The following is a 16880-nucleotide window of genomic DNA, read 5'->3' as shown; positions in this document are numbered from 1 at the left end:
TGGGAATTGGGAATCAAATAACACATCAATCCATATTAGGGTTCAACCTAACCCTAGATTATGAAACTACTCACACATGATAATAGAAATAACAAGACAAATAATTAAAGAAAACATAATAATAATAATAAATTAAAGAGATTAAGGTTGAAAGTGAAATACTTTATATTGAATTAAGATGAATGCTTCAATGGAGTTCTATGTGTTCTCTCACAAAATAACGTAGAAAGGAAAAAGCTATATTAAAAATGAGATGTTTTAAAATAGGGTTAAAACCCCTATTTATACTTTCCTAAAAATAAACATAAAATAATAAATAAAATAAATCTCCTGCGCACACGTACACGGCCGTGTGCTGATGGGTACACAGCCTTGTAGCTGACCATACTTGATCTTCAAATTTCATCATATTCGTACACGGTCGTGTAGCTGAGAGGTACATGAGCGTGTAGGTGGACTTCATACGGAGATGGAATCACACGACCGTGTAGCTTGTGGTACACGACCGTGTAGCAAACACTCGCACTTAGGACCTTCGCATGACCGTGTAATTAAGGGTACACGGCCATGTAGCATTATCATCAATCATCATCTAACACTCCAATACACTTCTCATGACTTGCAAATCTATTTATAAAGCTCTCTAATCCACCTCAAAATGTCGTGGAATGCTCATAATCACTCCAAATGCTCCATTTCATCCGAAAGTCTTCATATTCCTACAAAAATCAATCAAATAGACCAAGCCACACTAGAAGAAGGATATTAGCGAGAAATAGCTCCGTAGAGCTTAGAAATCATACAAAAATAGCTATAAATCGAGGGTAAAATATGGTATAGAATGTCTACATCAAATTCCCCCAAGCTAGCTTCTTGCTTGCCCTCAAGCAAGACAATCAATGACTAGCAACAACCAAATAAACATACTTCACCCCATAATACATTTGAAAAATCATACTCGAAATCGAGATTAGACACACAAGCATCTTAGCCAACCAATCACCTCATTCAGATTATCAATCAACCTAAATAGCCATCAAACAGAGTCAACCATGTACACATAAGGAATCGATGACTAGAATATCTCACTTAGTGGTCACTCCGCACAATTTTATGTGGCGAGCTAAAAGTGAGCCCGATCTCTCTCCATCCCCTCTAATAATAACAACCCCCCATTCTCACAACACTCGTGTGTTTAGAGGGTAATAATGCCGCTCAACCTAGTCAAAAGTCGACTCGAAATGTGACACATACTCCAGCATTTTGACAAAAGACTCGTTTCACATGAACACAATACTATGCACGAAGGTCAGAAGGTCTTTTTTTTTCAAGCTTGTAATGTAGGCCGGGTGAAAATGGGTAGGAAAAATTTGGAAAATGTAGGCAAATTATAGTCCCTCAGGGAAGCCATAAAAAATGAACAATACAAATCAAAATCCCATCGAACTAATTCACAAGAATACACACTCCAAACACAACTTGAAATAAGAGCAACTACCACCTTATTCACCCTACATAATCAATTCATCACACTATTCTTATTTTTGAAGCTCTTTTATTTATCCTTCAAGAAGCTATAATTTTTTTTTTCCTTTTCTTTTTTTCATTTTTCAAACTATAAGAGCTTAAAAAATAGATCATATAGCAAAAAATTCAAGAACCTTCAAGCTTCAAATTAATCTTCTCCAAAACATCATCACAAACCATAGAGAATACCAAGATAGATGGCTCCCCCAAGCTAGACTTGGGATAAGTTACTAATTGGGGCCGATAGGTTAATTTTGTGACTTAGATGAAAAACATGGACAAGGCTACAACATGGGTAAGCAAGAAGGGGACAAACGTTTCTAAATTCATCTGGAGGCTACCTAATGAACATGGCCTTCGTCCTCCTCGTCGTGCACGTGCAATGTACCATGACACACTACTAAAAGTCTCAAGACAAAACTAAGATCAATGTCACACCAGGAACTAACACACATGAATAAATAATAAAGGCTCAAGCCTCACAGTTAGCACAGTCAAGCTCCAGATTCATACACAGTTGCACAAAGTTGATTTCCATTAGGCCAAGACAATCCAATATCAGATCATGATCATTTAATCCGCATTGCAAGTATTTCAATCAAAATCAAGCCAAAAACCTTTAAATCATCAAGGATAGGGGCACAGAGAAATAGTTTACTAGCCATTCATCGTCATGATTCACAAAGTAACTACCCAAAGCCAAAAGTAATCCCTCCCCCAAGCTAAACTTCACATTGTCCTCAATGTGAACATATATTGAATAAGAACAAGCAAGGGAAAAAGAAAACTAGGCCCTACTGACAGAGGAGGGATCATACCTAAAGGCGAAGTTGGGACCGCCCTCAAAATAATGTTGCATTGTAACCCCAAAACACTAAAAATAATAATAATAAATAAATAGAAAAAATAAAGGGAAAATAAAATAAATAATAAAAAAAAACGGAATGGGTTGCCTCCCATTTAGCGCTTGTTTAAGGTCTTTAGCTCGACCCCTCTTTAGTAGCTCAACCTGGGTCACCACACGAAGAAGATACTATGTGGTATTTCTCATCAATATATCCATCTCCAAACGACTCCTTCAAATTAGAGTTGATGTGCTTTGTATCCGAGCTTATTTTGAGGTAGCTAAACCCATCATGTGGTGGAATATTATCCTTTTTGCGCACATGATTTCTATTGGAAACACAATGATTAACCAAAGGGTTAGTAGCATCAATTCTCAAACAGGTATCATCATCAAAAGTAAAATTATGGTCATTGAAAAGCTTAAACACAACTTGTTTATCCTGAGCTCTAATGGTCACTTGTCCTTTAGGAACATCTATTAAAGCTTGACTTGTAGCAAGAAAAGGACGACCAAAGATTAATGGGATCTTAAGGTCTTCTTTCATATCCACTACAACAAAGTCAACTGGAAATACAAGTTCACCAATCCCAACTAATACATCTTCAACTACACCCTTAGGGAGTTTAACAGTTCTATCAGCCATTTGAAGAGATATGGGAGAGGGTTTAAGTTTTTTCAAACCTAATTTTTCATACAAAGAAGAAGGCATTAAATTAACACTAGCACCTAAATCACACAAGACCCTATTAAAATATGTTTCGTTTATCATACAAGGGATAGTAAAACTACCAGGATCATGCAATTTAGGTGGTAAGCTATCATGTAAAGGATCAAGACATTTCTCCTTTACTACCAAACTTTCTAATTTCTTATCATTATGATCATGATCTAGAATTCCTTTCACAAAATTTGCAAATTGAGGCATTTGAACTACAAGATCGGAAAAAGGAATGGTAGCATATACCTTCTTAAGAGTCTCGGAATACTTCCCAAAATGCTTATCGAGCACAACTTTTGATAACCTTTGCGGGAAAGGTATCGGCTCCTCATATGCTTGTGGAGCAACATATTTGGGACTTTCTCTCTCATGCTTCTCAGTTCTTGACTCCACATTGCACACTTTCTCTTCTAATCCACCCGTAAACAATTCATCACTCTTCACGAAAATTGCATTGCATTGTTTCGTCTGGACTTTTGCTTGATCTTGAAGAGTTGATAGATGACTCACTTGTTGTGATAGTTGAGAAATATGAGTTTCTATCCTCTTATTTTGAGCAACAAGCAATTGAATTGAGTTTTCAAAATATTCATTTTGCTTTGCTTGTAAATCAAATTGCTTCGATATAAGCTCTTGTTGTTGACGCTGGGAGGTAGCAAAAGTCTCCATAATGGATTCAAGATTTGAAGATTGAGGTGGTGGTTGGTGCATGGGATGATGATTTAAAGGTGTCATTGCCTGAAAAGCTGGTGGTGGTGGAGGATTTTCTATAGCTTGAGTGTTCTTGTATGAGAACCCTTGATGATTTCTCCACCCTTCATCAAATGGCCTTGTGGAGGTCGTGGTATAGAAAGCATTAGCTTGCTCAATCGTCATTCCATCATAATTGGGCTGACACTCCCGCGCAGTATGGCCTTGCAATCCACACATTTGACAAGTTTCCATCGAGGGTCGAGGGGACTCAGCTTGGAGTTGATTGACTTTATGAGTTAGTGCCTGCACAGAACTAGACAACATGGTTAGCGCATCAACATCATGTTTATTACCTGTGTTAGCATTTCGTCCCCTTGGATGGTAATTATCATTAGCCGCCATCTTCTCAATCAAATCCTTCGCATCGGTTGGATTCTTCGTCATGATAGAACCTCCAGACACAACATCAATGTATATGCGAAACTCATGGGTTAAACCATTATAGAATGTTTGGATCAACATCCATTCTGGAATACCATGGTGAGGGCATTGTCTCTGCAATCGCTTAAACCTTCTCCATGCCTCATATAAGGATTCATCATTATATTGATGGAAGGTAGATAGCTCGTTCCTTAATTTCGCGGTTTTCTCTTGCCCCAAGAATTTTACTAGGAAGGCCTTTGCAAGCTTGTCCCACGTATCAAAGGAACCAATACCTTCATCTCGTAGCCACTCCCTTGCCCTATCCCTTAATGAAAAAGGGAAAAGGCGTAGTCTAATAGCATCATCAGTGACACCGTTGAGCTTCATAGTGTCACACTTTTCCAAGAAACTATCAATGTGAGTCACAGGTAAATCATTTGATGAGCCCGCAAAAGAATCATTGGAGATGAACTGTACGAATTGGGGCTTCAACTCAAAACTCTGAGCGGTGACAGGTGGTCTAACAATACTGGAGAGAAATCCGGTTGTTGTATTCGAAATACCATACTCCAAAAGAGATTTTGTTCCTGGGTTGAACATGTTTCTTATATTTTGATTTCTCCTTCTTCTACCTCTTCGTCTTCTTGCAGTAGCTTCGATCTCAGAATCAAAAGGTGTTAAATCATCTGAACCTGAACTTCGAGTTTGCATGCAACAAAGAAACTAAAACGAGAGATCAAATACACCAGGAACAATGGCCGAAGCAACAAAATATATGCTTAGTAAAACGAATCACAAATAACTAGAATGAAACCGTTAGTCCCCGGCAACGGCGCCAAAATTTGATAGGCGTGTCGCGTACCTAACAAAAATAACCTAACAAGACCACTACTATGTAGACGGGCAAGTAAGGGTCGGATCCCAAGAGACTATAGTTCAACTAATTAATTAGACTCAAGTAACTACTAAGCAAGTAACCAAATCAAATAAGTGAGAATTAATAACTAAGAACAATATCAACTAATAAGCAATGAATAATAATACTATGGAATTAATCAAGGACTAAAAACATCTAAGATTAAGTATCCCCACTAATATGAATCAATGTAATAGAACAATCCTTTTCCCTCAATTAAATCAATAAACATTCCACAGGACAGATGCTCCCTAAAACAATACTAAGAGTTTCTTTCGATCAACTAATAGCTTCCCTAACATGCAATCATACCTATTTTCATGGAATCATACATATTAAAGACATTGAGAACGACATCCTATAAGTCCTAGCAAGAACAATTACCTATTTTCATGCATAAAAGCTCTTACTTTTAATTAGGGTTCTAAAATCAATTAAGAATCAACTTTCGTTGTAAACCTAATCACATTCAACAATACTATTTCTAGTTAATCATTCATAATAAAACCAACCCTAACAAAGAGGAATTACAAATTAATTAAATTGGGAATTGGGAATCAAATAACACATCAATCCATATTAGGGTTCAACCTAACCCTAGATTATGAAACTACTCACACATGATAATAGAAATAACAAGACAAATAATTAAAGAAAACATAATAATAATAATAAATTAAAGAGATTAAGGTTGAAAGTGAAATACTTTATATTGAATTAAGATGAATGCTTCAATGGAGTTCTATGTGTTCTCTCACAAAATAACGTAGAAAGGAAAAAGCTATATTAAAAATGAGATGTTTTAAAATAGGGTTAAAACCCCTATTTATACTTTCCTAAAAATAAACATAAAATAATAAATAAAATAAATCTCCTGCGCACACGTACACGACCGTGTGCTGATGGGTACACGGCCTTGTAGCTGACCATACTTGATCTTCAAATTTCATCATATTCGTACACGGTCGTGTAGCTGAGAGGTACATGAGCGTGTAGGCGGACTTCATACGGAGATGGAATCACATGACCGTGTAGCTTGTGGTACACGACCGTGTAGCAAACACTCGCACTTAGGACCTTCGCATGACCGTGTAATTAAGGGTACACGACCATGTAGCATTATCATCAATCATCATCTAACACTCCAATACACTTCTCATGACTTGCAAATCTCTTTATAAAGCTCTCTAATCCACCTCAAAATGTCGTGGCATGCTCATAATAACTCCAAATGCTCCATTTCATCCGAAAGTCTTCATATGCCTACAAAATCAATCAAATAGACCAAGCCACACTAGAAGAAGGATATTAGCGAGAAATAGCTCCGTAGAGCTTAGAAATCATACAAAAATAGCTATAAATCGAGGGTAAAATATGGTATAGAATGTCTACATCAGGTTGTAAGATCACTTGAAGTAGAGAAAGATCCATTCCGACCTCGGGAAAATGATGAAGAAATTCTTAGTCCTGAATTACCGTATCTTAGTACAATTGGAGCACTAATGTACCTTGCAAGTCATACACGACCTGATGTATCATTTTCAGTTAATTTATTAGCAAGGTTTAGTTCATGTCCAACTCGAAGGCATTGGAATGGGATTAAACATTTACTTCGTTACCTTCAAGGTATGAAGGGTATGGGTTTATTTTTCCCAAAATTGTTCAAAGAAAATTTGATTGGTTTTGCAGATGCAGGTTATTTATCTGATCCTCATAATGGTCGGTCACAAACTGGATATGTGTTCACATATGGTGGTACTGCCATTTCTTGGCGTTCCATGAAACAAACCATTGCAGCTACTTCTTCCAATCATTCTGAGATTTTAGCAATTCACGAGGCTAGTCGTGAATGTGTATGGTTAAGGTCGGTAGTTCAACATATAAAAGAAGTTTGTGGTTTATCATCTGGGAAAGAGGCACCAACAACTTTATATGAGGATAACGCTACTTGTATTGCTCAACTTAAGGAAGGATACATCAAAGGCGACAGAACAAAGCACATCTTACCCAAATTTTTCTTCACTCATGATCTTCAGAAGAATGGAGATATAAATGTATTACAGATTCGTTCAAGTGAGAATTTAGCAGACTTATTTACTAAGGCTCTTCCGATATCAACATTCAAAAAGTTAGTTTACGGCATTGGATTGCGTCGTCTTAAAGATCTCAAGTGATGTAGTCATGAGGGGGAGTTAATGCGCGCTGCACTCTTTTTTCCTTAACCATGGTTTTTTCCCACTGGGTTTTCCTGGTAAGGTTTTTAACGAGGCAGCATATTATGCGCATTATAGTGTATTATTTTGTACGGGTTTTGTAGTAAATGTTAGTTATTGTTTTATTCAATATATAGTCATCCAAGGGGGAATGTTATGATAATATCTAAATATGGATGACTATTATCCATGTACAACCTAGAATATTCTAGAGTTGGGTATTTGGTCTTATCCATTGATGGAACCCTAGGAAATGTACATTATATATATCTAGTACTACATGGAATATGAAATACAACGTAACAATCTTCCCTCCTATCTCTTTATTTTCTCTTCCATATTTAACAGATTATTATTATTATTATTATTATTATTTTGATGATGATTATTATTATTCATGTTTATTCTAATGCTCGATTATTTATTATGTTGCTTGATATTTATTTTTATTGCTTGATCACCTTTTATGCATGTTTAAAGGGAAGTTGTACTTGTAATCACGCTTAATAAGATAATTAATAATCTTGTTAGGGTTAATTTGATTATAATTTCAAGTGATCGCCAATAATAGGTTTATTTGTGCATTAATATTCAACCAACATAGATAAACAGGTTTAGGGTTAATCTTATTGATTGTATGTTAATCGAAAAGCGCACATGAATACGATCAGAATAAAATAGAGGCCTATTATTAGGGCAGGTTCAATCTCTTTTAGGTTGGATTTGTACCTTCATCCCCGAACCCTTATTTGGTTCTAGACCTTATGGAGTTGACGATCTCTTAGATCGTTAAGGGGTGTAACCTTCATCCTATGAACGGTTTACAAGTTCCTAAAACTTGTTGGCGACTCTTTTGCACTATCTTCTTCCCTTTTGGACGCCACCGTACTTTAGTGTATGATCACAGTGGGGTTCAAGCTAGTGGGATTAAAGCTTGAAATTATTCCCTACAGAATCGAACCAAATCTAACCCGAAACCGTTTCCAACCCGAAACCGTTTGAACCGAGGTAAAAATCGTTTACACCGAACCGTTAACAAATTGCAACCTGTTTACACCGAACCACTTACAAACCGAACCGTCTAAACCAAACTGTAATTTCGATCTCACAATAACTCATCAAATCATGATTATGATACATCAATTAGATGATTGAACAAGAAGTAGCTAATAATGTGATAGTAACACAATAATAATTCATTAATACACTAAACATTTATAATCTACGTTACTTCATAATAAACTAGTAAGATCAGTATGACTAAAGTTGAAAATAACATGATATGTATTTTTAAAATCGATGAGAATTTGTATATAATATAATGCCTAATGCCTAAATATGAAGTGATGAAGTCTCGACTTGATATAAAACTTGTTAACCAGCAAAAGGTTAGCAAGTACTATGAAATTTCAAACCAAAATCGTTTAACTGCCCGAATCCAAACGACTCGATTAAAAACCGACTTTTTGAAATAAAAAACCGTTCCGAACCATAATTTAGTAAACGTGAAATTGAACTTATCCGAATAACGTTAAACCGTATAAAAGGCGAACCCGTTAACAAACTTAACCAAAATAAAACTGAACCGAAAAAGAACCGAACCGTTTCTAACTCGAAACCGTTTCCAACCCAAAACTGTTTGAACTGGTATAAAAACCGTTTACACTGAATCGTTAACAAACCGTAACCCGGTTGCACCAAACTGTTCACTTCCCGAACTGTTTACAACTTGAACCGAATTAAAACTGCTCAAAAATAAACCGAAATCGAATCAAACCGATAACTATTTAAACCGAACTGAAACCGACCCGCAAGACATTTAAACCGATATCAAACCGACCCGATATAATAGCGAACGGATTTCAAACCAAACCGAACCCGAACTGTCAAACCGTTTTGACAGTGCTAGGCCGGCCCCATGTATGAATACAATAATTCAGAATAGGTATGAAATTGATAGAATATTCACTTGTATTTTAGTTTTCGTCTTTCATACATGAAATGTCATCTAGACTTTCTGAATTCTGATAAACACTGGTGGAAAAACCGACATCACATATTTAGCAAAGGTACATACGATTATCCTTCTTCTTTCTCATTTTGGTTAATCTGATTTCCTCTTCCTTAAATGTGTTACATAATCTCTTTCATACTTCGCTTAATTTTTGTAGCTTTATGAAGCCATTGCCATTTTTTTTTGTTTTTTTGATTTTTTGGGAGACCTTAGCTTGTAATTGTTGGAATTATAATACTTTGTACTCAAAATTGATGGATTACTGGTCCATAATTTAAAAGATTTGACGAGTTTATGCATTTTTGTTGATGTGTTTATTGCTGATTTCAAAATGGATTAATGGTTGCTATTCCACTTTCTAATTACGGTACTACTCCATAATTCAGGCTTTCTCTTTGCACATTAAGATGAAAATAATAGGCTTCCATTTGAGTATTGGAATGATAATGTTTTTTGTAATACATTAATGTAGAAAAAGTCAAAGTTCAGTCAAATTAGACAATCACATTAGAGTAGAAAAATTAAGGTCAGAATATCTTATTTCAGAACAAAGTTGTAGTGTGTTTTATGAGGCTGTAGTAGTGAAATGATTTTGTTTCTAATGTTCGTCATTTTGTAAAAATGATTTACTAGCTCAATGCCTAAAAACATGGACCTGATTTAATCAAAGAAAACAAAGATAATATAAGGCAGGGGAGATTATTTCACCTTTCTGAAGTCTAAGTTGGCAGGGTTTTGAACTTTCAGTTCATCTTTGTAAGGTCTAAATTGTAAAGCAATACCTTTCACTTTATTACAATTCTCCAATTTGTCTAGTAAAAGATCGTTATACTCAAAATGGCTGAAATTCAGTTGGTTTTCTTTATGTACTTGCTGTATACTCATATATATTCTGTTTTTTTCCCTTCTGCTAGGCTATTCATCTCGGTCTGCTTGTTTAAGTCGTTTACTTGGATTTGCTTGAAATTGAGAAAAAGATCAAGACTGCCATAGGTACACATTTTACGAGTTAATCCTTCTTCTGTTTCCTCTTTTAGTTACCATATTCTTCTTATAGTTGTCTCATGTCGTAGCTTCATGTCTTAAGAAATTACATTGTTCTTCTTCTAATTCTTTATTTGATATTCTTTAGTCCATAAAAGGTCCAACATATTATTTTATTACAGTTTTCCCTGTTCCCAAATGCTGATATATTCTGCCACGAATTCTCTTTTTAATATATATTGTAGCAACTATGATGCATGGATATAGCTCTAGTAAACTCCAATCGATTTGCCATTCTTGAAATAAAAACAGAATTTGTGAAAATATAATGATCTTAGTTCTCTAGAAGATAAGGAGTGCTGAATTGTGAAATCATTCCCCTATGTATATTTATTTCATTGAAAATTTTCAAAAATTGTAAACCTGGTGGACCTTAATTAATCATCAGTAGCCTTGCACCTTTACCTCCAACAATTTAGACTGTGGTAGTACCAACCCATCGATGTGTGATTATGCCTTATGGTGTTTTAATTTACTCTATTTTTGCTGTTCTTAGTCATTATTTCTTTCGTGTTTTGGATTTTGACAACATCCTGAATTCTAATTGCTTCTGTTTTTCTACTTCAGGTCTTCAGCTCACTGCTCTTGCATTATTTAAAGGTCAAGGCAATCATTTCATTCTTGTTGCTAAGGTTCTGGCTAAAGGGTAAAGGACTACACTGGAACCAGTGATTTCTAATCGAGGTGAGGAGATTTCTTGTACCTGCTGATCTACCTTTAAAAGGCATTAAGTTGAGACCCTTGACTGATACTAGTGAGAAATTCAACGCTACATAGCTAGCTGAAGTTGCCTGCAGCTTTTTATTTTATATATTTTTTATTATCATCATGTATTGTTTAAAGAAGAGTTTCCGTAAATAAAAAAAACACCAAGCTATTAAGGCGTATGAAACCTTTACACAACAGTCAACACATTCGAGGCTCAAAAGTGGCCTTCGCCTTGAAGCTATTACAAAGTGTGAGTTCTTAACTATGATTGAATTCTAGCAGCTTCATTTTGTGCACTTTGGTATTAAAGACTTAGCTTGGAAGCAAACTATAAATCCGTCACCTATTAGCTGGAACTTGTAATTCAAACATGTTTTCCTGTTTGCTTGCAATTGTAACGACATAAACTATGTCCGTTGATCATAAGGAAGAAACACACAGGGGCTTGTTCTTGATTTTACCGGGTCTGGTTAGGAACTCTCTTGAACAACCAAATGACACTTGATTGAAATTCAACCCTACCCTAACCTGAACTCTAATGACTCTATTGACACCTCCAGTTATATATTTGTACTAAAATAATTAGATTTGTTATTGTCTATTATTAATTTATTATTGTATTTAGTTATTTACACAATATTGGTCCAAATCATTTTAGAAAATGAAATAAAAAAACACTTGAAATTGTGAAGCATAGTAAGCTGTCTTGAAAATGAGAAGGAAAAAAAGAAAAAACTTTCAAAGGTAATATAAAGTGTACTTCGTAATTAACAATAAAAAAAGAAATTTAGAAAAATAATAATCCAAAGGGAGAAGTACTTTTGTTCAACCATCAAGTGCATGATCTGATGTGTGTTTTTAATTTGCTTAGCATGAAAAGGTAAACTTAAATGTTGAAGCATTCATAGTTAACAGGATTGCTGACTTTGTCTCTTTTTCTCACTCTAGCACTGTAAGAAGAAGCCAAAGAAAGTGGTGAGAAACAGTGTAATCAAACCTCCAGCAATTTAATGGAAATCCGCAAATTCATAGGCCGGTTCGGAAGTTGGCTTTTCAGTTACTTTGCTGGAGAATCTGATGATATACATGGGAATGATACTCCCGAAGAAGGCACGATTAATGATGATGATCAAACTATACTTGTGCCAGCTTTGGTCCACCAACAACCGTCCTATGATACAAAGCTTGAGCATGATGATGATCAGCCTGAAAACAAGAAAAGGAAAGCAACTCATGATAGTATAGTGATTTATGATCATGAGCAAGGGTCTTCTTCAGCTTCCAGCTTCCAGCTCCCAGCCCATATGTCACTCGAATTGGCTATTTTCTAATGATTCTTCTACGTGTCACAAGAAGTGGGCTCTGAAATTCAAAACAAATAAACTATTTGCTCGAGCCCAGGATGTTTGTAAAGAAGTTGAGCACGATGAGATTCAGCCAAAAAAGATGCGAAGAATGGAAGTTCAACACTGGTTAACAGCTGTAGATCAGATTAGAGAGGAGGTTGAAAACATAGCAACAGATGATCTGAGCATAGAAAACTTCACTTCACAAGTTGATGAATTGTTGCAGCGGGGTAGCTTTCCAAATGGATATGTATTGCCTGATGATAGCCCAATAGAATTTCCGCTCTCGTCAAAGAATCCAGCAGGAGAAATGTTTGCATTGAATACTGCAACTATTCTTGAATGGTTAAAAAATAATGAACGCTGCATTATTGGTGTGTATGGGATGGGAGGTGTAGGGAAAACTACTATGTTGAGGTGGATATACAACAAGGTGCTGAAACAGAAGCACGTCTTTGGATGCCCTTACTGGGTAACTGTCTCACAAAACTGCGATGAGCTCAAACTGCAAAATGAAATTGCTAAAGAGCTTGGTGTTGATCTTTCTGGAGAAGGTGATGATAGGAAGAGAGCAGCTCTATTACACAGACAATTATCCACAATGGGCCCGACTGTACTTTTCTTAGATGACATGTGGAAATGGAATCCATTCTTAGGAAAGGATTTCGATTTTCCTATTGAAGGAAGCAGTTGCAAGATCATTGTAAGTAGTCGTTCACGTAATGTGTGTAAAGAAATGGGATGCAAAGGCTTTGTCATCGAGACAAAAGTTCTCCCAGAAGGTGAAGCTTGGAACTTGTTTGTTGAAAAGCTTGGGCACTATGACAAACTTACGGAGGAAGCAAAAGAAATCGCAAGATTAATTGCCAAAGAGTGTGGTGGTTTGCCACTTGCAATTGCTACTATGGCTCGGAGTATGACTGATGTGGTTGATGCCTTTGTATGGAATGATGCTTTAACTGAGCTGAGACAATCTTCTTGTGAGCAGAGTGACATGGAAGAATACGTGTTTTCAGTATTAAAGTACAGTTATAATCGCCTGAATGACCAAAGGCTGCAGAATTGCTTCTTAAGTTGCATACTTTATCCTGAAGACAAGACAATAGTTCGCAAGACGCTTATAGAGGATTGGATTATGGAGGGATTGTTGGATGATGTAGGGAGCAGATCAGAGCAACTGAATAAGGGCCATACAATCTTGAATAAACTGATAAACTCATGCTTGTTGGAAGCATGCACTGATGAAGACATGTTTATTGAAGCATGCACTGATGAAGACATGTTTATTAAAGCATTCACTGATAAAGTCATGTTTTTTGAAGCATGCACTGATTATGGTGGTAATGAAGGTGTTGAAGCATGCACTGATTATGGTGGTAATGAAGGTGTTAAGATGCATGATTTGATGAGAGATCTGGGTATTATGATCACAAAAGGATATCCTTGTTTCATGACAAAATTAGGACTTCGACTGCGGGAAGTACCAGAAGAGGAGCAATGGAGTGAAGGTCTGGTAAAGGTGTCATTGAGTCATAACAAAATCGAGGAGATTCCAAATGGTATGGCACCTTTGACCCCAGAACTTACAGTGCTACTGCTCAATAATAATCCTCTATGTAGGATCCCAGAATCATTCTTTATGCACATGCGAGCCCTCACAATTCTTAATTTATCTTATACTTCTATTGTGAGGTTACCAGAGAGTGTTTCTGATTTGGCAAATTTAAGGGCGCTCTTACTTGTAAAATGTCGTGAGTTAACGTATGTGCCGTCACTAACAAAGCTTTCAAATTTGAGGGTGCTAGATCTTGATAATGTTTATAAGCTTGAAAAGGCTCCAGACGGGATTGAAAATTTAAAGTGTTTGGAAAAGGTAAGCTATTGGCCATGGGATATATCTGACAGCACTGGCTTCAATAAGCTTATTCAATCTTTACCATCGTCATTAAGTTGCTACAGATTTTGGCTTCATAACCCAAAATTGTTCAAAACATGGTTTTGTTACGATATTTTTGATAGGGGATATGAGAATGAAGTGTGGGTAGCAGGGGCAGTAATAGAAGATGACGAAACCAGTTATATGCTCCCGGCAACAATTGAAATGCTGGAGATATATAAATGTGATGTGAATAGAAGAAACCTGGGAGATGTTTTCCCCACCTTGGGTTTGGCAACAGATTTAAATCTAGCTATAAATTGGTGTCCAAACATAAAGGTGATATTCCCCCTCTCGGACAAGCAGTTTTCCCTTCCATATCTAAAACACCTTTCTGTGGATAATTGTGATGAGTTGGAGGAGATATTTGAATCAAACAAAAATAATCATCATAACTCTGGTCTTGCTCTTCCAAACTTGGTTAGTGTAAGATTAGATTTTCTACAAAAGTTACAAGGAGTTTACATGACCCCGCATCTCTGTACTTCACTGGAAGAACTTAGTGTGCGTCACTGTGAAGAGCTGGAAGAGATATTCGAGAGTGATGGCAGAAGTGTCCAACATCTTCAACTTTACAGGGTGGGACAGAGACTAGTAGTTGATCCCATGAATGCTTGTTATCCACAACACAACCCCATCTCTGTTCTCCCCAAATTGAAGATTTTAAATTTGAAAAATTTGCCGAAGTTGGGAAGCATCTATAAGGACCTGCACCTCTGTACTTCGCTGGAAGAACTTTGTGTATGGGACTGCAATGAATTGAAAGAGATATTCGAGAGTGGCGGCAGCAATAGTTCATCTTGCAATTCACCACCTAGACCCAACTCTGCTCTCTCCAAATTGAGAATAATAAGTTTGAAAAATCTACCGAAGTTGGAAAGCATCTATAAGGACTTGCACCTCTGTACTTCGCTGGAAGAGCTTACAGTGATAAATTGTCCGAAGATAGAGCGAATTTTCGAAGCACCCCAACCCATACTTGCTCTTCCTAATTTAAGGGTGCTTATATTGAATTCGCTAAGGAATCTGAGCCGCATACATAGAGGGCTACTCCGCTGCCCTTTTCCAGATGCGTTTTCCATAGAAGGTTGTTTCAAGCTGAAAAAGGTACCGTTGTCTGACCACCTGAAATGTGATGACTCCTATCTGGATTAATACAACGTCATGTTAAACTTGAAGAACATAATCAGAACCAGTTGAAGCTATGGAGCGACCTTGAAGGCAAAACTCGTGATTTTACAAAGTATATCGATCAAGTTTTGATACCAGCCTCTGTTATTCCTAATGCAGATGAAGATAAAAATAATTGGCTTGCTGATCAACGTCTTCTACCACCGGTTAGTCCTTACTGAAGATGAACAAAATCAGATAAGGGTTTGCGGTGCATCCCTATCATTATCCTGACATTTCTATGGTTGTTTTTTTTGTTTTTTTTCCTTTTATGTAGTGCACCCCTATTATATAACAGTATAAATCAAGTATAAGGCTATGTTTGATTCACCTTAATTTTGCTGAAGTGAAATTATTTTTACTGAACTGAACTTAATTTTACTAAACTGAAATTATTTTTACTGAACCGAAATTATTTTTATTGATTTTCTATTATAATTCTTCTTTAAGAAAACTGAATTTTACTGAAGTGGACTTATTTTTACTGAACTGAAATTATTTTTACTGAACTGAAATTAATTTTACTGAACTGAACTTATTTTTACTGAACTGAAATTATTTTTACTTAATATTATTTTTTTAAGGTGAAAAGAACAAGGCCTAAATGCATATTTTTTCTATTGCTGATGTGTTTTCTCACGCTTACTATATTTATTCATTTGCAGTTATTACTCCCTCCGTTACGAGTTACTCGCAACAAAGAGGGAGTTTGCGGACTCCTAGGCAAAATTTCTTAAGTGTGATTATTGGAAAATAAGGAATGTGCTTAGTATTAATCCAATAATAAAAAATTAAAAAAAAAACAAAAACTAAACACCAAGCACCACAACCACGAAACCACCACCACCTAGCAAAACCACAACCACGAAAACACCACCACCGAGCGCACCACCAACAAACCCAGCACCACCACCACCACCTGCGAACCCTTTGCGAATTGAAGCCGTCGAACCCACCACCACCCACCCCGAAACCCACAACCCACGAATCCAGGCCCACAACCCCGAAACCCACCACCACGAACCCAAACCCACAACCCACGAATCCAGGCCCACAACCCCGAAACCCACCACCACGAACCCAAACCCACAACCCCGAAACCCACCACCACGAACCCAGACCCACAACCGCCGAAACCACTACAACCAACCACCACCCACCCCGAAACCCATAACCCACGAACCCAGACCCACAACCCCGAAACCCACCACCACGAGACCACCCATGAATTCAAACCCAGAAATTCAAACCCATGAAACCACCCACAAAATTCAAACCCAGCACCACCAAACCATGAAATTCGAACCCAGAATTTCGACCCACTA

At 36.7% G+C, this 16880-nt stretch overlaps 2 protein-coding genes across 2 annotated transcripts; one reads left to right on the top strand and one right to left on the bottom strand.

The window, feature by feature from the left end:
• Positions 1-2531: 2531 nt before the first annotated feature.
• On the bottom strand, positions 2532-4919 carry LOC110720199. Its single transcript, XM_021899209.1, has one exon. It carries the CDS (start codon positions 4917-4919, stop codon positions 2532-2534), a length of 2388 nt encoding a protein of 795 aa, XP_021754901.1.
• Positions 4920-9313: 4394 nt separating this feature from the next.
• On the top strand, positions 9314-15932 carry LOC110720114 (probable disease resistance protein At1g61300). The gene is made up of 4 exons (XM_021899116.1): positions 9314-9406; positions 10266-10344; positions 10963-11079; positions 12052-15932. Exon 4 carries the CDS (start codon positions 12355-12357, stop codon positions 15538-15540), a length of 3186 nt encoding a protein of 1061 aa, XP_021754808.1. The 5' UTR covers positions 9314-9406; positions 10266-10344; positions 10963-11079; positions 12052-12354; the 3' UTR covers positions 15541-15932.
• Positions 15933-16880: the final 948 nt, after the last annotated feature.

The sequence above is a fragment of the Chenopodium quinoa genome, unplaced genomic scaffold (genome assembly GCF_001683475.1).
Source record: "Chenopodium quinoa cultivar QQ74 unplaced genomic scaffold, ASM168347v1, whole genome shotgun sequence".
NCBI lineage: Eukaryota > Viridiplantae > Streptophyta > Magnoliopsida > Caryophyllales > Amaranthaceae > Chenopodium > Chenopodium quinoa.
This window is presented reverse-complemented; position numbering and strand designations above follow the sequence as displayed.

Excerpts from the sequence above, each read along its gene's own strand:
- LOC110720114 (XM_021899116.1), top strand. The coding sequence starts at position 12,355 with ATGATCATGAGCAAGGGTCTTCTTCAGCTTCCAGCTTCCAGCTCCCAG.
- LOC110720199 (XM_021899209.1), bottom strand. The coding sequence starts at position 4,919 with ATGCAAACTCGAAGTTCAGGTTCAGATGATTTAACACCTTTTGATTCT.